This window comes from Pleurodeles waltl, chromosome 11 (genome assembly GCF_031143425.1).
Source record: "Pleurodeles waltl isolate 20211129_DDA chromosome 11, aPleWal1.hap1.20221129, whole genome shotgun sequence".
In the NCBI taxonomy this organism is placed as follows: domain Eukaryota; kingdom Metazoa; phylum Chordata; class Amphibia; order Caudata; family Salamandridae; genus Pleurodeles; species Pleurodeles waltl.
The window spans coordinates 730,413,347-730,435,818 of NC_090450.1; the positions used below are offsets into that span (position 1 = coordinate 730,413,347).

The 22,472-nt window shown below is 44.2% G+C and overlaps 1 protein-coding gene across 1 annotated transcript in view; it reads left to right on the top strand.

The window, feature by feature from the left end:
- The window catches only part of TMEM127 (transmembrane protein 127), a 47,037-nt gene extending 35,849 nt beyond the window's left edge, over window positions 1–11,188 (top strand). The window contains exon 3 of the mRNA XM_069214419.1: window positions 7,470–11,188. Within this exon, the coding sequence (XP_069070520.1) occupies window positions 7,470–7,777 (308 nt within the window). The 3' untranslated portion in view covers window positions 7,778–11,188. The remainder of the gene's footprint in view (window positions 1–7,469) is intronic.
- Window positions 11,189–22,472: the final 11,284 nt, after the last annotated feature.

Below are 22,472 nucleotides of genomic sequence, written 5' to 3' on the forward strand. Positions count from 1 at the left end.
GTGGACTTCCACCTTGATGCTTTCCTTAACATGGTCAGACTGTCTGAAGTTTTTGTTCTTGACAGGCATGCTGTCTCCTGTGTCCACATCATGGGTACACAGGTGTGTCTGACCAGGGGTTAGGGAGAAAAGCTCAGGAAACTGTTGTAGGACTCTCCTACAATCAGCCTGCTGTTGGCCAGAGAGGGTGTTTGAGTAGATCACTCCATCTACTGTGCCATCTTTTGGGTCTGATGACAGAAGATCAGGGAGAGGTTCACTCTCTGCCTCCTGATCCTCATCTGTTACCATCAACAGATTCACATCAGCCCTGTCATGGAAGAGCTTAAGGCGGTTCACATGGATCACCCTCTTGGGGCTCCTGCTTGTGCCCAGGTCCACCAGGTAGGTGACCTGACTCTTCCTTTCTAGTACTGGGTAAGGGCCACTCCATTTGTCCTGGAGTGCCCTGGGAGCCACAGGCTCCAGAACCCAGACTTTCTGGCCTGGTTGGAACTCAACCAGTGCAGCCTTTTGGTCATACCAAAACTTCTGGAGTTGTTGGCTGGCCTCAAGGTTTTTGGTTGCCTTTTCCATGTACTCTGCCATTCTAGAGCGAAGGCCAAGTACATAGTCCACTATGTCCTGTTTAGGCTCATGGAGAGGTCTCTCCCAGCCTTCTTTAACAAGGGCAAGTGGTCCCCTTACAGGATGACCAAACAGAAGTTCAAAGGGTGAGAACCCTACTCCCTTCTGTGGTACCTCCCTGTAAGCGAAAAGCAGACATGGCAGGAGGACATCCCATCTCCTTTTGAGTTTTTCTGGGAGCCCCATGATCATGCCCTTTAATGTCTTGTTGAATCTCTCAACTAAGCCATTAGTTTGTGGATGGTAAGGTGTAGTGAATTTATAAGTCACTCCACACTCATTCCACATGTGCTTTAGGTATGCTGACATGAAGTTGGTACCTCTGTCAGACACCACCTCCTTAGGGAAACCCACTCTGGTAAAGATACCAATGAGGGCCTTGGCTACTGCAGGGGCAGTAGTCGACCTAAGGGGAATAGCTTCAGGATACCTGGTAGCATGATCCACTACTACCAGGATATACATATTTCCTGAGGCTGTGGGAGGTTCTAGTGGACCAACTATGTCCACACCCACTCTTTCAAAGGGCACCCCCACCACTGGAAGTGGAATGAGGGGGGCCTTTGGATGCCCACCTGTCTTACCACTGGCTTGACAGGTGGGGCAGGAGAGGCAAAACTCCTTAACCATGTTGGACATATTGGGCCAGTAGAAGTGGTTGACTAACCTCTCCCACGTCTTGGTTTGTCCCAAATGTCCAGCAAGGGGAATGTCATGGGCCAATGTTAGGATGAACTCTCTGAACAGCTGAGGCACTACCACTCTCCTAGTGGCACCAGGTTTGGGGTCTCTGGCCTCAGTGTACAGGAGTCCATCTTCCCAATAGACCCTATGCGTTCCATTTTTCTTGCCTTTGGACTCTTCAGCAGCTTGCTGCCTAAGGCCTTCAAGAGAGGGACAGGTTTCTTGTCCCTTACACAGCTCCTCCCTTGAGGGTCCCCCTGGGCCTAAGAGCTCAACCTGATAAGGTTCAAGCTCCAAAGGCTCAGTTCCCTCAGAGGGCAGAACTTCTTCCTGAGAAGAGAGGTTCCCTTTCTTTTGCTGTGTTGCAGTTGGTTTCCCAACTGACTTTCCTTTCCTCTTGGTAGGCTGGGCCATTCTTCCAGACTCCAGCTCTACTTGTTCACCCTGTGCCTTGCATTGTGCTCTTGTTTTCACACACACCAGTTCAGGGATACCCAGCATTGCTGCATGGGTTTTTAGTTCTACCTCAGCCCATGCTGAGGACTCCAGGTCATTTCCAAGCAGACAGTCCACTGGGATATTTGAGGAGACCACCACCTGTTTCAGGCCATTGACCCCTCCCCATTCTAAAGTAACCATTGCCATGGGATGTACTTTTCTCTGATTGTCAGCGTTGGTGACTGTGTAAGTTTTTCCAGTCAGGTATTGGCCAGGGGAAACCAGTTTTTCTGTCACCATGGTGACACTGGCACCTGTATCCCTCAGGCCCTCTATTCTAGTCCCATTAATTAAGAGTTGCTGTCTGTATTTTTGCATGTTAGGCGGCCAGACAGCTAGTGTGGCTAAATCCACCCCACCCTCAGAAACTAGAGTAGCTTCAGTGTGGACCCTGATTTGCTCTGGGCACACTGTTGATCCCACTTGGAGACTAGCCATACCAGTGTTACCTGGATGGGAGTTTGGAGTGGAACCTTTCTTGGGACAGGCCTTGTCTCCAGTTTGGTGTCCATGCTGTTTACAGCTATGACACCAGGCCTTTTTGGGATCAAAGTTTTTACCCTTGTACCCATTGTTTTGTGAAGAGGCTCTGGGCCCACCCTCCTGTGCAGGTTTTTGGGGGCCTGTAGAAGACTCTTTACTATTTTTAGTTTTGGTTGTCTCATCACTCTTCCCCTGGGGAGTCTTTGTGACCCCTTTCTTTTGGTCACCCCCTGTTGAAGTCTTGGACACCCTTGTCTTGACCCAATGGTCCGCCTTCTTTCCCAATTCTTGGGGAGAAATTGGTCCTAGGTCTACCAGATGCTGATGCAGTTTATCATTGAAACAATTACTTAACAGGTGTTCTTTCACAAATAAATTGTACAGCCCATCATAATTACTTACACCACTGCCTTGAATCCAACCATCTAGTGTTTTCACTGAGTAGTCTACAAAGTCAACCCAGGTCTGGCTCGAGGATTTTTGAGCCCCCCTGAATCTAATCCTATACTCCTCAGTGGAGAATCCAAAGCCCTCAATCAGGGTACCCTTCATGAGGTCATAAGATTCTGCATCTTGTCCAGAGAGTGTGAGGAGTCTATCCCTACACTTTCCTGTGAACATTTCCCAAAGGAGAGCACCCCAGTGAGATCTGTTCACTTTTCTGGTTACACAAGCCCTCTCAAAAGCTGTGAACCATTTGGTGATGTCATCACCATCTTCATATTTAGTTCCAATCCCTTTAGGGATTTTCAACATGTCAGGAGAATCTCTGACCCTATTTATGTTGCTGCCACCATTGATGGGTCCTAGGCCCATCTCTTGTCTTTCCCTCTCTATGGCTAGGATCTGTCTTTCCAAAGCCAATCTTTTGGCCATCCTGGCTAACTGGATGTCCTCTTCACTGGGGCTATCCTCAGTGATTTCAGAGGTGTTGGTCTCTCCTGTGAGGGAACCAGCATCTCTGACTATTATTTTTGGAGTCAGGGTTTGAGGGACCCTGTTCTCCCTAGATAGGATTGGTAGGGGGGAATTGTCCTCCAAGTCACTATCCTCTTCCTCTGAGTTGCCACCCTCAGAGGGGTTGGCCTTTTCAAACTCTGCCAAAAGCTCCTGGAGCTGTATTTTGGTAGGTTTGGGGCCCATTGGTATTTTCTTTATTTTACAGAGTGACCTTAGCTCCCTCATCTTAAGATGGAGGTAAGGTGTGGTGTCGAGTTCCACCACAGTCACATCTGTGCTAGACATTTTGCTTCTAAAAGTTGGAATACTTTTTAAGAATCTACAACTGGTTCTAGAATCTAATTCAAACTTTTACAAACTTTTAAACTCTAAAAGAAATGCTAAACAGGATCTAACACAAGGCCCTAGCAGGTCTTTTAAGAATTTAGAAAACTTTTCAAATTGCAAAAATCAATTTCTAATGACAATTTTGGAATTTGTCGTGTGATCAGGTATTGGCTGAGTAGTCCAGCAAATGCAAAGTCTTGTACCCCACCGCTGATCCACCAATGTAGGAAGTTGGCTCTGTATGTGCTATTTCAAAGTAAGGAATAGCATGCACAGAGTCCAAGGGTTCCCCTTAGAGGTAAAATAGTGGTAAAAATAGATAATACTAATGCTCTATTTTGTGGTAGTGTGGTCGAGCAGTAGGCTTATCCAAGGAGTAGTGTTAAGCATTTGTTGCACATACACATAGACAATAAATGAGGTACACACACTCAGAGACAAATCCAGCCAATAGGTTTTTATATAGAAAAATATCTTTTCTTAGTTTATTTTAAGAACCACAGGTTCAAATTCTACATGTAATATCTCATTCGAAAGGTATTGCAGGTAAGTACTTTAGGAACTTCAAATCATCAAAATTGCATGTATACTTTTCAAGTTATTCACAAATAGCTGTTTTAAAAGTGGACACTTAGTGCAATTTTCACAGTTCCTAGGGGAGGTAAGTATTTGTTAGGTTAACCAGGTAAGTAAGACACTTACAGGGCTTAGGTCTTGGTCCAAGGTAGCCCACCGTTGGGGGTTCAGAGCAACCCCAAAGTCACCACACCAGCAGCTCAGGGCCGGTCAGGTGCAGAGTTCAAAGTGGTGCCCAAAACACATAGGCTAGAATGGAGAGAAGGGGGTGCCCCGGTTCCGGTCTGCTTGCAGGTAAGTACCCGCGTCTTCGGAGGGCAGACCAGGGGGGTTTTGTAGGGCACCGGGGGGGGACACAAGCCCACACAGAAATTTCACCCTCAGCAGCGCGGGGGCGGCCGGGTGCAGTGTAGAAACAAGCGTCGGGTTTTCAATGTTAGTCTATGAGAGATCTCGGGATCTCTTCAGCGCTGCAGGCAGGCAAGGGGGGGGTTCCTCTGGGAAACCTCCACTTGGGCAAGGGAGAGGGACTCCTGGGGGTCACTTCTCCAGTGAAAGTCCGGTCCTTCAGGTCCTGGGGGCTGCGGGTGCAGGGTCTCTCCCCGGTGTCGGGACTTAGGATTCAAAGAGTCGCGGTCAGGGGAAGCCTCGGGATTCCCTCTGCAGGCGGCGCTGTGGGGGCTCAGGGGGGACAGGTTTTGGTACTCACAGTATCAGAGTAGTCCTGGGGTCCCTCCTGAGGCGTCGGATCTCCACCAGCCGAGTCGGGGTCGCCGGGTGCAGTGTTGCAAGTCTCACGCTTCTTGCGGGGAGCTTGCAGGGATCTTTAAAGCTGCTGGAAACAAAGTTGCAGCTTTTCTTGGAGCAGGTCCGCTGTCCTCGGGAGTTTCTTGTCTTTTCGAAGCAGGGGCAGTCCTCAGAGGATGTCGAGGTCGCTGGTCCCTTTGGAAGGCGTCGCTGGAGCAGGATCTTTGGAAGGCAGGAGACAGGCCGGTGAGTTTCTGGAGCCAAGGCAGTTGTCGTCTTCTGGTCTTCCTCTGCAGGGGTTTTCAGCTAGGCAGTCCTTCTTCTTGTAGTTGCAGGAATCTAATTTTCTAGGGTTCAGGGTAGCCCTTAAATACTAAATTTAAGGGCGTGTTTAGGTCTGGGGGGTTAGTAGCCAATGGCTACTAGCCCTGAGGGTGGGTACACCCTCTTTGTGCCTCCTCCCAAGGGGAGGGGGTCACAATCCTAACCCTATTGGGGGAATCCTCCATCTGCAAGATGGAGGATCTCTAAAAGTCAGAGTCACCTCAGCTCAGGACACCTTAGGGGCTGTCCTGACTGGCCAGTGACTCCTCCTTGTTTTTCTCATTATTTTCTCCGGCCTTGCCGCCAAAAGTGGGGCCTGGCCGGAGGGGGCGGGCAACTCCACTAGCTGGAGTGTCCTGCTGGGTTGGCACAAAGGAGGTGAGCCTTTGAGGCTCACCGCCAGGTGTGACAATTCCTGCCTGGGGGAGGTGTTAGCATCTCCACCCAGTGCAGGCTTTGTTACTGGCCTCAGAGTGACAAAGGCACTCTCCCCATGGGGCCAGCAACATGTCTCTAGTGTGGCAGGCTGCTGGAACCAGTCAGCCTACACAGATAGTTGGTTAAGTTTCAGGGGGCACCTCTAAGGTGCCCTCTGTGGTGTATTTTACAATAAAATGTACACTGGCATCAGTGTGCATTTATTGTGCTGAGAAGTTTGATACCAAACTTCCCAGTTTTCAGTGTAGCCATTATGGTGCTGTGGAGTTCGTGTTTGACAGACTCCCAGACCATATACTCTTATGGCTACCCTGCACTTACAATGTCTAAGGTTTTGTTTAGACACTGTAGGGGTACCATGCTCATGCACTGGTACCCTCACCTATGGTATAGTGCACCCTGCCTTAGGGCTGTAAGGCCTGCTAGAGGGGTGTCTTACCTATACTGCATAGGCAGTGAGAGGCCGGCATGGCACCCTGAGGGGAGTGCCATGTCGACTTACTCATTTTGTTCTCACTAGCACACACAGGCTTGTAAGCAGTGTGTCTGTGCTGAGTGAGGGGTCTCTAGGGTGGCATAAGACATGCTGCAGCCCTTAGAGACCTTCCTTGGCATCAGGGCCCTTGGTACTAGAAGTACCAGTTACAAGGGACTTTTCTGAATGCCAGGGTGTGCCAATTGTGGATACAATGGTACATTTTAGGTGAAGGAACACTGGTGCTGGGGCCTGGTTAGCAGGGTCCCAGCACTCTTCTCAGTCAAGTCAGCATCAGTATCAGGCAAAAAGTGGGGGGTAACTGCAACAGGGAGCCATTTCTTTACAAAATGCTTTTGCATTTTTCATTCGATCGTGCCGGGGGGAAAAGGCCCCTGATGAGGTCAGCGCGCAAAAGCACGCTGACCTCATCAGATGCCACAGGAGGTCATGGGGGGGGGGGCAGGGATGAAAGGGGAAGCAATTCCCCTTCCATCTCTGCCCAGGGGAGGGGGGTGCTCGGCCACCCCATAGCCAGACGAGGTGGTCTCGTTCGGGGCACCCAACAGGTTAAATACTGTGCCAAATTATGGTAATTGAATGTTCCTCCTGTGACAGTGTGTCTGTCCTTCAAGACTGACACCTCCAAATTATGGCCACATGGATATATCCCCATGTCATAGACTGGAGGTTTCACTGGATATTGCCACTCCTAGTGGCCCAGGTGAAAACTTTTTTTCCCCCAAAGCCCAAAAGTTGCCAAATAAAGTTTAGCCTTAAAGGCTCTAGGCTGAATCTACAGCAGAAAGTCAACAGCTGTGTGTGCTTTCTGTGCAGCATGTCACTGATTCAGTCTCACTGTCATTGACCATAGGCTCTTCCCTTGTGCAGCCATATGGAGTGAGAAAATTATTTGGGTCTTGGCACAAACCTGAAAGTTCTGGCAATTTAACCAAGGCGTGTCCCTCTATATGATGTGAGCTAGTACATAGGTCTCTATTTACAGGTTGCATCAGGGAGACTAGCAGTACATGGATTCTCCTTTTGTACATTAAAAAAAAAAGTTGTTACCTCTAACTGGGTCAAAATGCATGCATCTTTAGCCATTCAGTATTTTCGTGCTGGTTTTCCTGTGTTTATTTATGTATTTATTTTGTGTTTGTTTTTTTTTCTCCATTTTTTTTTAATTACCATTGAGCCTGGGATTGTGTAGTGGCTTGCATTTTTAGATTAACTGAGTGCCGGGTAGGTCACAGGAGACCATAAGCAGCTCTATAGTTGTTTTGATATTCCAAATGAGCTTTTCTAAATATGTTTCTCTTTCCTTTAGTACTGCAGTGTGCCACAGTCATTGGTTTCTGCTACTGGGCTTCAGAGCTCATCCTGGCACTCCAGCAGCAGCACAAGAAGTACCACGGTTCACAGGTTTACGTCACATTTGCCGTCAGCTTCTACCTTGTAGCAGGAGCAGGTGGTGCATCAATTCTTGCCACAGCAGCCAATTTGCTTCGCCACTACCCAACTGAGGAGGAAGAACAGGCCCTGGAGCTGCTCTCTGAGATGGAAGAGAATGAACCCTTTCCAACGGAGTATGAGGTTGTGAACCAGTTTCAGCCACCCCCTGCTTACACACCGTGACCCAACATTGCTCAGGGACATAATGAAGCAAGAGCTTCCACTCTGAGAATGGCAATTACTGCTTTCCATGAGGATGGATAAGGGTAGAAACACTCCCTTTTTGGACACAAGTCTGCAACATCTTCACTCCAAGCACTTTGCAGTTGTCTTCCAGGAAGGTGTCTAATCTGGGACGAAAGACAACTTTTCTTGCATCTTTTCTTCAACAAAACCCTGGATGGAATTAATTATTAAGAGACTTTGTTTTGTGGCTGTTTAGTTACATCTCTTGTGGAGGTTTTGTCACTGAAATTTGTGCAAGTTGAAAGGGGAGGGAGGGGGGAACCTTGTCTTGTGAACTGAGTTTGAGTGGTCGGGGTTCTTTTTACAGCATTGGCCCTTTTTTTTTTTTTTTTTTTACTGGGGTGAACACCTGTTTAATGCCCAAGTGTAGAAGCTGTATAACCTGTAATGCACAGACAGCCCATGATGTCTGTCTGCTTTTTATGTGTACATGCTCAAGTGCTGCAGTCACACATGCACAGGGTAACCTCTGATCACACGGATTCTTCCATACAGATGTGTGTAGAGAGCTTGTCAGCACCCTTGGAACAATCTGTGTCACGATTCCCTTGTCATATTTTTTGTGCACAGGTGTTTTATTTTTACACTGATCTAGAAGCATTTTCTATCTTGTGCAGAGCCTTATTGGACAGTCTTTGGATGTATATGGGTTGTGCATTTTGATTCACACATCATACATCTTGTGTTTATGGTGCAGCTCTCTATGTTCTGCACTTCTGTCCTCCGTGTTTTTCAGAGAATAAATAGGCCTTCGTGACTTGCCTCAGATTGGCTTACCTATAATTGCCCCATCCACAGTCGTACCCAGTAGTTTGTAAGGACATTGGGGGGGGGGGGATGTTTGGGGGGGGGGGGAAAGAGGATGAGGCTTACATTTTAAAATTTGTACTCAAAGCCTGAACCATGTTTTAAGTATTTGAAATAATTGGTTGAGTGGCAGGAACAAGCATCTGAGCAATCACAGGGCATCCAGAGTGCTGGTGGTAGACCTGAGTTGGTAAAGGGAAATTTCTGAATGTCTGAGAAGAGTTTGGATCTGGAACATGGCTCCAATAGGTGAGTTTCCAGTGTGCTGTGCGCTAGGGCAGACTCAAGTGGACACCAAAGAAGCTGTGAAACCACCTCCAAGTAAATGACTGGTGTATAGCAAAAGTAACATAAAAGGAGCTCTCTTAAAGAAAACATGCCTTCAGTTTAGGAGCTACTGCAGCCTTACGCTGAGCAGGAATGCATTTAATGACAGAGAGGCCTGTCTATCCAAAAGCTAGCTGGTATGCTTGCTGTTTTGATCAGCCTAGGATACATTTGCTGGGGTACTAGAGCCTTATTCTACAGGAATTTATTTTTTGTTTCCCAATATTATGACTTCGCATTTGTTCAGATTAAATCTTTGTCATACGTTCAGTCTTTCTCCATGCTTTCCAAAGTAGTCTAGATTAGCTTCTTCCAGTACATTATTCCTGCTTGCAATGAATGCACACAGGTATTTCTGAAAGACACTTGTTAAGACCTTCTAAAGAACTAATCTCTAACTGATCCCTGTAGTATACATGGCTTTCATGTGACCCATGTTAGCCTACAACACCAATAGGTTTGGCTGCACTGTTGCTGGAATCTATCTGCCTCACATGAGATTATTCATCGTCTAAAAAGAGCAAACTTCGATACAATTAAAAATTTAAAAAAAGGTGTGTGTGTGTGGGGGGGGGGGATTAATAAAGTCTATCTTCTGTCTGGATATGTGACCTTTGGAAGCACTAAAAATCCAATTCATGGCCTCTAAGTTTACTCTTCATGGATGTGAATTCATTTTTTCATCAGTTATAGGAACCTGATATGACAACTGTTAGTCCTGTGAAGCAATGTGTGGTTTTAGCGAGCCATCATGAGTACATTTGGGTTTCTAGCAAGCAGCAAAAATGTTTCACCACAACTGTTGAAATCACAAATGGAATGGAATGAGACGTGTTGTGGGAATGGCAGTCTCTTTGCTTCTTGACCAGGATCACATAGCGCCTTAACTCTCAAGAAAAGTTCCCACTACTGCATTTTATCGCACCATATCTCTGTGTTCCTAAGATATGTGTGTGTTCTGACAGATAAACAATTTCAATCCATTCATTGGTACCCTGTCTCCAATAACCATAGGACAAATAAATCCCTTAGCAAAAGCCTTGTGCCTCCCCATTCGCTTCCTGATCAGTGCTGTTCTTAATGATTTTAAAACCTTAACAAAACTTATGCTAGATTAATCATTTATCACTGAGAACTTTTGTTTTAATATAAATTAGATTTTTCTGGCAATTTATACACCTATAACAAAGTAATTAGCTCATCCTTCATATCAAGGATTTGTTTTGGTGATCTGAATATCAAATCATGTCTTTGCTAGACTTCTGACCTTTTATGGTTCAGCAGGTAGAAGTGAACTTCTAGATATCAACCTGCCTTTGGTGGAAACATTAGTTTGTAATGCTTACACTATTTTACACAGTTACACCATGTTACATTTGTTAAAGGATAACTGTACATGTGAACATCTGCATTCTATGCTCATGTACCTCATGGTCAGTTGCTGTACGATAACTCGGCTGTTTTCTGTCTGAAACCCAAGATATTTCGATTTCTTCAATTTAGGCAGACAGTAAAGGAAGTGTAAGAAAAATCCACCCAGCCAAGCTAGCCACATAATTTGTTCTGGTGCTCTTAAGTTTCAGTAATAAAGGCACTGCAAATGGCTGAGACTGCACTTTAGAAACACCACATAACATTCAGTGACCTATACTAATGCAGTTTCCTTGTGTGTTTCATCTCCTTATTCCATACATCTTGCTTTGCTTTTATATGCAATACTAATTAGCCTGCAGTATCTAGCAGGGATGATAATCCTCAATCCTTACTCCTTTTCCTAACTACATGGCATTTCCTGCCTTGGTGGTCTATAGCTGTCACAGACCTTCTTGCTTCAACTTGTTTGTTTGAGGGAATCATTGATATCTTCCTAGTCTTCTCAAACCACCTGGTTATCAACAAGAGGTGTCACAATGGTGCCACTTTAAGCTCATATGGTACTTTGGGTTGCTAACCATCTGGCGTTGTTGTCATGTGAACTTCCTTAAAGCAGACAGTGCCAAACTAAGGCTCGAATGGTTACTAAATCTGATGCTGGAGATCATCTTGTTGGGTGTGGTGTGGGACATTCCAAGGCTGTGTCCTTTTCATGGAACCTCCTCAAATTATATTTTTGTGACTTTTTCAGATTTATTGTGTAAATAATGATCAGTTTGGGTAGGTTTCATTTTGTTTTCTATGTGTAATAAAAGACCATGTAAATAGCCCCTGAAAGGATTTTGGTTTCATATGGAGTTGCCTCATGTTTGCTTGTGTGTGTGAAGTGGAGATGTGACCTGTGTGCTTAGTTATTGAGTACACGCTTCATTATTTTTGGTATCTGTTTGTATGTTGTAAAAAATGTGTCTAAGAATATTATCAAACTAAACATTTGCTTATGCTGCTGATGTACCCTGAGAAGAAAGACCGTGTTATCCTTGCTAGAAGAACAATTTCCTCTGTCAAAGAACAATGCTGCTTTTTTTTTTACAATACTTGAACCCATATATATATATATATATATATATATATATATATATATATATATATATATATATATATATATATATATATATATATATATATATATATATATATATGAATGAAGCGGTCATTGGCCTTCTTAGAAGAGGCTAAGATTTTGCCTGTCGAAGTTCACCATAGCTCTCAGCCTTTGATGTTAGCAGGCTGACGTTTTGCCACCTTCCTTGCAAGTAATATACTGTGGTCAGGTTCAGGTAGAACTGTGGAGGCATGCTAGATTTAAAACTCCAACAAGCATTGTCAAAGCCAAACAGGTCTCGCTTTCAGAATGCGAGTGCTAAGGTGTTGGCTTTGCCAAACTTGCCTGCTATGTATTGTTTAGAAAAAGGAAAAGGAGAAAACATTTCAAAAGACTGGCAGGATTAGCCATAATACACATGCATTGTAACAGGGTGATGAGTTGAAGAAAAAAAAAAAGTAGTTCCTTAAATGTGAGCAGTGGAAGGATACAAGGCATCCAAAAACACTATGCTCCATGGGAGTGACAGACACAGGAAGAGGAAGACAACCCATAGAATAAGTAGGAAAATGAGTAACAACAAAGTGGTGAACTGTAAGTTCACCATAGGTCTTTTACAACCAAGCAGCTTGCACTGTCTGGTTGGCAAGTCCTAAAAAGTACATTTTCTTTTTCTCACTTTTGTGAATTGAGCTACTTGGCTCTAACCTGAGGTTGGTAGTGACTGCAAAAGTGTTGTTCCCTGATCCTGCTAGCTTTCCTAGAAAATAAAAACTAAGATGTCCATTATTCTAAATGGCAATATCATTGATAGCAATATCATTGATAAATACCATGTATTTAATGATTCCAAATTATCCAACCACAATTAATGCATTCACTTTCAAAGTTTTGTTAACTTTCATTACAGTGGCTACTGCATTACTAGGCGCTTGCCTTAGATCATACAATCAAGCCAAAACAAGTAAGATCACATTCCCCAGTTCCACCATGCAATTTTGAAGTTGCTCTTAAAATTCAGGATAACGTGTGCTGCTTGTGTAATTCAAAACAGAGAAAATAAGGTTTCTTCCAGTCTGCTTTACAGAATATTTTTCACATGTTTTAAAGGGAAAGGGACTAATAAAATAAATGTGATATATTTTTCTTTTATAAAAGTTGATACATTATTTTAAGAGTAATACTGTTTAACAAACTTTATTCCAATAAATAACCCGCTTTTAAAAAAGCAAACTTTTTTTTTTACCACACATGAAATCCCATCTTTCACATTTGCAAAGTGGGGAACATTAGTTTTCCCTTCTTTTTTTGTATATAGATAAAGTACAAATAGTGTGAAATCAGCTTGTGTGATGGTTGCCCTGGTGCAAAATCCAAACAGCGAAAACATCAAAGGAATTATTTTGTTTGTTTTCTTTTTTTTGTTTTGTTTTTTGCAAAGTTTTGCAATGTGAAACCATGTGTCATTTAATGATGATGCGGAACTTAACATTTTTAAAACCAACTTGTATTCACAGTTCATTGATCTCGCATAACTTTATTGGAAAGCTTTCCCTTATAGTTAGTGTTCTTGATTGATCCGGGTTTTTGTTTAACAAAGAATCCCCCTCCCAGTCATCTGCTCATTTTTAATGCAATCATGGTAAATGCAGCGTTGTCATGTGTATCTCTGTGCTCTGCCCTTTGGTACTAAGTAAGTTTGGGCTTCTAATGCAAATTCATTGCTGTGCTTTAAATTCTGAACAACATAATGCAGCCATTACTTAAATTTGCTTCAGGGGCTAAAATCATGGTTAGCTTTACAGTTCGTTCAGGAGGAGAAACACCTGACCCACTAATGAGAAAAGTGCATGATGAATGGGTTCAGGATTTGTCAACAAGTAAGTTTTGTGATTATCATGTAGCCAGAGTGAAATTTTACCATCAAATTATTATTTCCAAATGATCCACAATTTTTAGGAGCTTTTTTCTAACTTGCAGGTGTGTGGAATTTAATAACATATCTACTTGTCCATGGGACAGATTGCTTCATAAATCCACCTGTCCTGTAAACAATCCACTTGGCCCTTTTGGTGCCACATCAGGCCTTGAAAAATCTACTTGCCCATTCTCAGTAGCTAGTGAGATTTTATCAGGTCGAGCAATTTTTAGGACCTACTGGTCTGTGATGAGTGAACTTGAGCCCTAAAGGAACAGGTGTTCTGTTCATTCAGAAAATGAATGAGCAATAAAGATGCCTTTAAATCTTGTTTTAGCTTGACACATTTGCTGTCTGTTGAAGAACAGAGGTCAAATGTCAGTTTGTCTTTTTACTAAGTGCTGCTTATTCCTGAAAAATTGTGTTTACATTTTTTTCTCTTACAACAGTTAGATGATTTTGAGTTGTCTGACAAGCCTTGTGATTGTTTTTCTGATAAAGAACATTAAAATAGCTTCTAAATACATAGTACAGATATTTAAAAATATAGAGGTAATCACAAATGCACTTTTTTTTGTAATTAAGAAGTATGATGCAGAGATTTACATAGGAGAAAAACAAATCAGAAAATTTTACGTGATGTCCAAAAGACAAATATTTGCGGAAACTCTTTTTCTAAACATTACTGTTTGCACTCTATATAGTTTTATTGGTATAACCGCATGTCACTTGGAACGTTTGTGGCTATTTTAGTGCAAAATGTGCTGACTGGAATGGCAGTACACTACCACTTTATGCTTGAGTTTACATATTCATTAAAAGTGCTAATTTTGAACCATGATAAGAGAAACATTCTTGTCTGTATAAACCTATTAACTTTTATGCCTTAGGGATTTTCACCAGTTCTTCTCTAATCATTTCCCCTACTGAGAAAGATTGGATGTTATTCCTGACAAGGGCAGAAATAAAACTTCTTGCACGGTTGGGGAAAAAATGGTTGGAGGGAAAGTAAACCTTTAAACGCTCAACAGATTTTTGCATGAGCAGATTTACACATGCATGCTTGCTCGTACTAAAATGCAGTTCACAGATATTTTCTAGTATGAATACCTGACTTCTGTAAATTATTGCGAATTCACGAAAGTTGTAAATCTGCACTAACGCTAAGCCATATATCATGGTGCACTTTTGTGACTTTATTTAAAAGTTAGGCCCCTAATTAGGCCTTGAGTTAACCAAGACCTTTTGTTTTTATTAAAATTCTGTTTGTCTGTAGACTGGCTTCACTGTGAGTGACCGCATTATGCTCATTCACAACGAGTATATGAGCACAAAAAGTAGTTTTGTTCAGGGCCAGATACTACTGTGGCAAAGTGTACTTTTTGAGACCAAAAATATTATTGCTTTCTGCCAATGTTTTGTTATTTTGGTGAGGGCACCCCCCCAACCCCCCACAACAATATGGTTTTACAAATAAACATTTCAAAAGATGACAGACATTGACAAAACCAAAAGGCTTACCACCAATGTTGGATCTATCAGCTTTGCCAATGATTGTTTATTTTCATGTTTCCCACACAATCTTGTTGAAACTGGATGCACTGGTTTTCCATTATGAATATGTTTTGGGAATGCTAATGTGCATCAACACTTTGTAGCAGATGATGCTTCAAAGAAATGGTACCTACAATTTCACAGTGGTTCAGCAAAACGACTTTTCTTGCTCCATTTTTATGAATATTTAATTTGAAAACAAAGGCTCATCAACCTTGCTTTCAAGCTTCTGCAGGTATTTACATCTGACCAGAGAGCATTCTGGAAGCGCTATACATAGCCTCATATTATGAAACCTTGCAACAGGTGTTCACAGTTTTATACTGGGACCGCTGCCAGCAGTGCAGCCCAAGCCTTACAACTTTTACTTAGAACACTCACCCTAATAACGCTGTTAAAACTTGTATATATGGTTCATTAATGCAAAGCAATAATTAAGATATGGACACAAATATTAACTGCAGACAATGCAAGACCCTTATCCATAATGTGATTCTGTAAAACTTGCAGCCAAAGGGTTTGTGCTGCAGTGGGTTGGGCCTATTTGTCCAAAGGACAAAATAAACATGTAAGCTTGTTGTCCTTGACCCCAATCAATATATCCCGGGAGTCGGGCTATAGGGATTCCACACCCTTGACTGTAATAAACAAGAGCAAATTTATCCAGATGAAAAGACATAATTAACCTGTCTGAATCGGAGCCTAAGGAGTGCTCTCAAGCCTTACTCTCCTTAGTGCAAGTCTTTATTTTTATGATAAAGAAAGGTATTCTAGCAGAACAAGTACGCCAGCACAAGTAAATATTAGTACACTTTAAACAGTCTGCCCTTTGAAAATGTCACCTCAAAATTAGCCATTGTTTCAATCACTTTCACTATGGCAAGTGGTGTTATGTTTTCCTTGGTGTTGCATTCAACTGAAATGAAGGTTGCCAAGTAGGCTGGTGCTATGAGGGCCTGTTGTTCCATAACCCTAAACATTCCTACACATCCCAGAAATGTCCTGTTGTCACTGACCCTCAAAGTGCCCTTGATTGGACACTTGGTCATTAGAAAGAACCAAGATAGGTTGAAGGTTCTTATATATGGGCCGGGAATGCACAGAAACACAGGATGGAGCTGTAGGACCAGTCCTACTTAGATGTTGGATGGGAAGCCAGAGGTTAAGACTAAGGCACTGTGAGTGTCTCAAACCATTGTGGGTGTTCCATTCGAAGGGGTGGGGGGAGGGGTAGATAGACATTGTTGATGCAATCGACCCACCATCTGCATCAGGCAACACATACATCTTGGTGTGGTGGATCATGCCACAAGGAATTCAGAGGTGTTACCCCTGAAGAACACAAGTGCAAAGGTGGCAGCTAGGGCTTTTGTAGGGATCAGCTTTCCAAAGATTGCACTATCCAGCTGGGGACCAAGTTCATCTTCAGATGCATGCAAGAGATGGAGGAATAAGCTGGTTTAAGTTACTACTTCTCCACTGCATACCATCCACTAACCAATGGGTTAGTGGAGCTTTGCAACAAAGACTTGAAGATAGTGTTGCTGGAACAATTTTCAGAGAGGAGGTACTGCCATCACTGTACTCTTATAGACTGTGAAAAATGCAAGTGTCACACAAAGAACAAGTGTAGCAAATGAGAAACGCTGATTCAGCAAGAGAATAGTAAAGGGGTAGTATGTAGTTAGTGTAATCAATTTTGTAGTACACTGTAGCAGATATTACTAAAGCAGGTGAAGTAGCACTGTCTTTAACAGATAGCTCATTTTTCATTAAGAGGTTCATTAATTTGGCACAGCCCTAGTTTTACTTATAAAACTATATAGCACACACAATATGTGGTAATAAAATTTAGTTGTGTGTTAGAAAATAAATGACATCCTGTGGCCTTTCCTTTCTCACCAGCAAAATTGCCACAATTCACTTTACAAAAGCTTTTCATACTGCAATTAGAGAAAGACAAATAAACACAACTCTCTGTGTTAAAAGAATCAGAACTGTTAGACAACATAGGCTGCCTTTTCACCTCTGTCAACGCACAGCAAATGTGACATGATCAAAACTAAATTTATAGGCATTTTTAATGCTTATTCACCTTTTAGACTTTGGCATTGTGATTCTGAGGGTGCAGCAGTACTCCTACTTTCAGTGTCTATGCTTGAAGAAGGGGTCTGTGCCTTGAGGTCCTCGCAAGAAAGTGGAAATCTTGTCCTACCATGTCTCTTACTTGTCTACCGCGAGATTCCTCAAAACAGTTATGTTTAGCCCCTTTAAACCTCTGTTTAGACACCCAGTGAGGGGACCAAACGCCTTGATTGGTGAAGATTTAGGAAGCTGATTGTACAATACATGCATCAGGCAAAAGAAAACCTTCAGGCTTGCCAAGTGCTGATGAAGGAATGGTATGACCAGAAGGAAATGCTGTCTGGGTGCCAGAAAGGTCAGAAGGTGTTAGTGCTAAAGCCTGTTTTTTTTTTCTTCTTTTTTTTTTTCTTTTCCCCAGAAGGCTGGAAGATGGTGAGCCTTCTTGTAGGAAGGTAGCCTCTTTCTAGCCTTGTTACCCCCACTTTTGGCCTGTTTGTGAGTATACGTCAGGGTGTTTTTACTGTCTCACTGGGATCCTGCTAGCCAGGGCCCTGTGCCCCTAGTGAAAACCCTATGTTGTCAGTATGTTTGATATGTGTCACTGGGATCCTGCTTGATATGTGTCACTGGGATCCTGCTAGCCAGGGCCCTGTGCCCCTAGTGAAAACCCTATGTTGTCAGTATGTTTGATATGTGTCACTGGGATCCTGCTAGCCAGGACCACAGTGCTCATAAGTTTGTGGCCTATATGTGTTCCCTGTGTGGTGCCTAACTGTATTACTGAGGCTCTGCTAACCAGAACCTCGGTGTTTATGCTGTCTCTCTCTGCTTTCTAAATTTGTCACTGCAGGCTAGTGACTAAATTTACCAATTCTCATTGGCACACTGGTACACTCATATAATTCCCTTGTATATGGTACTTAGGCACTGAGGATATTGGGGTTCCAGGAGATCCCTATGGGCTGCAGTATTTCTTTTGCCACCCATAGGGAGCTCAGACAGTTCTTACACAGGACTGCCACTGCAGCCTGAGTGAAATAACATCCACGTTATTTAGCAGCCATTTTTCACTGCACATAAGTAACTTATAAGTCACCTATATGTCTAACCCTCACTTGGTGAATGTTGGGTGCCAAGTTAATTAGTGTGTGGGCACCCCGGCACTAGCAAAGGTGCCCCCACATCGTTCAGGACAAATTCCCCGGACTATGTGAGTGCGGGGACACAATTACACGCGTGCACTATACATAGATCACTACCTATGTATAGTGTCACAATGGTAACTCCGAACATGGCCATGTAACTTGTCTAAGATCATGGAATTGTCCCCCCAATACCAGAATGCTATTGGCGTAACAATTCCATGCTCCCCCGGGTCTCTAACACAGAACCTGGGTACTGCCAAACTGCCTTACTGGGGTTTCCACCACAGCTGCTGCCAACCCCTCAGACAGGATTCTGCCCTCCTGGGGCCTGGGCAGCCCCGGCCCAGGAAGGCAGAACAAAGGATTTCCTCTGAGAGAGGGTGTTACACCCTCTGCCTTTGCAAATAGGTGTGAAGGGCTGGTGAGGAGTAGCCTCCCCCAGCCTCTGGAAATGCTTTGATGGGCACAGATGGTGCGCTTCTCCGCATAAGCCAGGCTACACCGGTTCAGGGATCCCCCAGCCCTGCTCTGGCACGAAAATGGACAAAGGAAAGGGGAGTGACCACTCCCCTGACCCGTACCTCCCAGGGGAGGTGCCCAGAGCTCCTCCAGTGTGTCCCAGACCTCTGCCATCTTGGATTCAGAGGTGTTGGGGGCACACTCAACTGCTCTGAGTGGCCAGTGCCAGCAGGTGACGTCAGAGACCCCCTCTGATAGGCTCTTACCTCTCTTGGTAGCCAATCCCCCTTTCTTGGTAGCCAATCCTCCTTTTCTGGCTATTTAGGGTCTCTCCTCTGGGGTATTCTTCAGATAACGAAGGCAAGAGCTCACCAGAGTTCCTCTGCACTTCCCTCTTTGACTTCTGCCAAGGATCGACCACTGACTGCTCCAGGATGCCTGCAAAACCGCAACAAAGTAGCAAGATGACTACCAGCAACATTGCCAAAGTGGATGAAACAATTCTGTTTAGCTGAACTTCCTGCAGGTGGCGGAGCCTTGGCTATGGATCAAAACTAAAGATAAAATGTGCTTATGGATAGCTTTTTTTTTTTTTTTTTAAATAACCCTTTTCCATTCCTTATGACTCTTGACTCCCAAAGATAGATTGCGTATTCCAAGAAGCACTCCAGATCCTATATCTTTGTGGCAAGAATTCATTTTAGGAGAAGGAGATCTGTGCAGCTGCAGAGAAAAACGATCATTGGCCACGCTAATAGATTTCGCCTATGCCTAATCTATTAGCTGTGTCGATGTTTTTTTTTACATGCTGCACAACAATTAAGCTGCTGTGTAATATGGCTTAATGTAAATATATGTTCGGTGGCATGTGTAGCTGCAGATACACATGCTGTGCATTATCCTGCCATCTAGTGTTGGGCTCGGAGTGTTACAAGTTATTTTTCTTCGAAGAAGTCTTTTCGAGTCACGAGACCGAGGGGCTCCTCCCTTTCGGCTCCATTGCGCATGGGCGTTGACTCCATCTTAGATTGTTTTCTTTCCACCATCGGGTTCGGACGTGTTCCTTTTCGCTCCGTATTACGACTCAGGAAAGTTAGCTAAATATTGGAAAATCAACTGTATTGTTCTCGTTCGGTACCGGGTTAGTGTTAGTTTATCGGCACCGACAGCAGGAGCGCTCCGGCGGCCCTTCGGGGCTTCCGTTCTTCAGCGGGGCCTGGTCGGCCCAACCACATCCAATGTCGAAGACTAATGGACCGGACCCCCTTCCGCTTCTGTCTGAAGTGTCACTCGAAGTATCCCTATACAGACCAACACCTGGTCTGTAATCTGTGTTTGTCACCAGACCACAGGGAGGATACTTGTGAGGCTTGTCGAGCGTTTTGATCTAAAAAAGACCCTACGTGATTGACGAGCGAGAATACTGCAAATGCCGTCGACACCGAGAGAACAACTCTATGTCAGAGAGGAGGAAAGAATTTCCATCCAGGGGACGGACTCGGACGAATCCGAAAGCGAGCAACCCTCGACGGTGCAATGAACAGTGAGTAAAACTGCCCCGTCCAAAACTCGCACAAAAATCGTAAAGGCCAAGGGGATGCCACCGCCAGCAGGCCATGGCTCAACCCATCGAAAAGAAGGTGACCAAACATCGGCACCGAAAAAGGCCAGAGATTTGCCGAAGACTTCCCGACTCCGGTCGAGATTCCGGCACCGAACGATCTCGACACCGAGAGTTCGACTCACCCAAAGTGAGAAAAATATGGTCGGAACCGAAAAAGACATTTCCTGAAACATCAGTACCGAAAAAAGCGGCTTCGGAGCTGAAAAGAAGCTCTTTCACAGAAGAGCAAGGACTTTCCAGCCAAATGCATGAAAGACACAGGTTTGAGCAGGAAATAAGAATGGATGAACCAGACCATACGCAAAGGAGGTTGCATATCCAGAAAGAGACTGGGAAAATACAAACTCTTCCTCCAATTAAGACCAAAAGAAAACTGGCATTTCAGGAGACAGAAATGCAGCCGAAGGCGAAAGTGGCCAGAGAAAAATCCCCACCACCAAGGTTTTCACCACAACCTTCCCCACTACACTCACCACAACTGTCTCCAGTGGGAACACCTCTGATGCAGTCAGCTACACATACAGGGATGACACAGGATTATCCTGATGCATGGGACTTACATGATGCACCAGTATCATATAACAGTCCGGATTGTTACCCAACAAAGCCGTCACCTCCACAGGACAGTACTGCATATACGCAGGTACTGTCCAGGGCAGCTACGTTCCACGACGTAGCAATGCATTCTGAGCCAATAGAGGATGATTTCCTGTTTAACACCTTGGCATCCACCCACGCTTCCTACCAGAGTCTGCCAATGCTCCCGGGTATGCTCAAACATGCAAAACAAGTATTCCAGGAGCCAGTTAAAGGAAGGGCTATCACGCCTAGGGTGGAGAAGAAGTACAAGCCTCCCCCAACAGATCCTGTGTTTATAACACAACTTACACCAGACTCGGTGGTTGTAGGAGCAGCAAGAAAGAGGGCAAACTCAATCGTCAGGAGACGCACCACCGCCTGACAAAGAGAGTAGAAAGTTTGACACAGCGGGCAAACGAGTGGCAGCACAGGCAGCCAATCCATGGCAGATCGCTAATTCGCAAGCCCTACTTGCTCGCTACGATAGGGCTCACTGGGACGAGATGCAACACATTATACAGCACTTGCCCAAAGAACACCAGAAACGTGCCCAGAAGGTTGTGGAAGAAGGTCAGACAATATCCAACAACCAAATAAGGTCCGCACTAGACTCAGCAGACACGGCAGCACGAACGGTCAACACTGCGGTAACCATTCGCAGGCATGCACGGTTAAGAAGCTCTGGATTCAAGCCAGAAATCCAACAAGCGGTGTTGAACATGCCTTTTAACCAAGAACAATTGTTTGGGCCGGAAGTGGACACAGCAATTGAAAAGTTAAAGAAAGACACGGACACGGCCAAAGCCATGGGCGCGCTCTACTCCCCACAAGGGAGAGGCACATTTAGAAAGCCACAATTCAGAGGGGGTTTTCGAATGCAAACACCAGAGCCTTCCACCTCTCAAGCCAGACCCACCTATCAGGCACAATACCAGAGGGGAGGGTTTTGTGGCTCATATAGAGGGGGACAATTCCCAAGAGGAAGGGGAAAGTTCCAGACACCTAAAACAAGCCAAACCAAACAGTGACTCCAATGTCACAAAACCCAACACTCCTCACCAATGGGGAGAAGACTTACCGCATACTATCGGAACTGGACACACATCACCACAGAGGCATGGGTCCTAGCCATTATCCAACATGGTTATTGCATAGAATTCACAAATTTCCCGCCAGATGTGCCCCCAAGGGCACACAATCTGTCCAAACAATACTTCGACCTATTACAAATAGAGGTCCAAGCACTATTACAAAAACAAGCAATAGAGCCAGTACCCAACCATCAGAAAGGAACAGGCGTCTACTCACTATATTTCATAATTCCAAAGAAGGACAAAACGTTAAGACCTATCTTAGATCTCAGAACACTGAATCTCTTCATCAAGTCAGACCACTTCCACATGGTAACACTTCAAGACGTGGTTCCCTTACTAAAAAAGGAGGATTGCATGTCAACATTGGATCTCAAGGATGCGTACTTTCACATACCCATCCATCCTTCTCACAGAAAATACTTGAGGTTTGTAATACACAGCGTACACGATCAATTCAAAGTGTTACCGTTCAGTATAACAACAGCCCCAAGCGTATTCACAAAATGCCTAGCAGTAGTAGCCGCTCACATAAGGAGACAGCACATGCACGTATTCCCATAT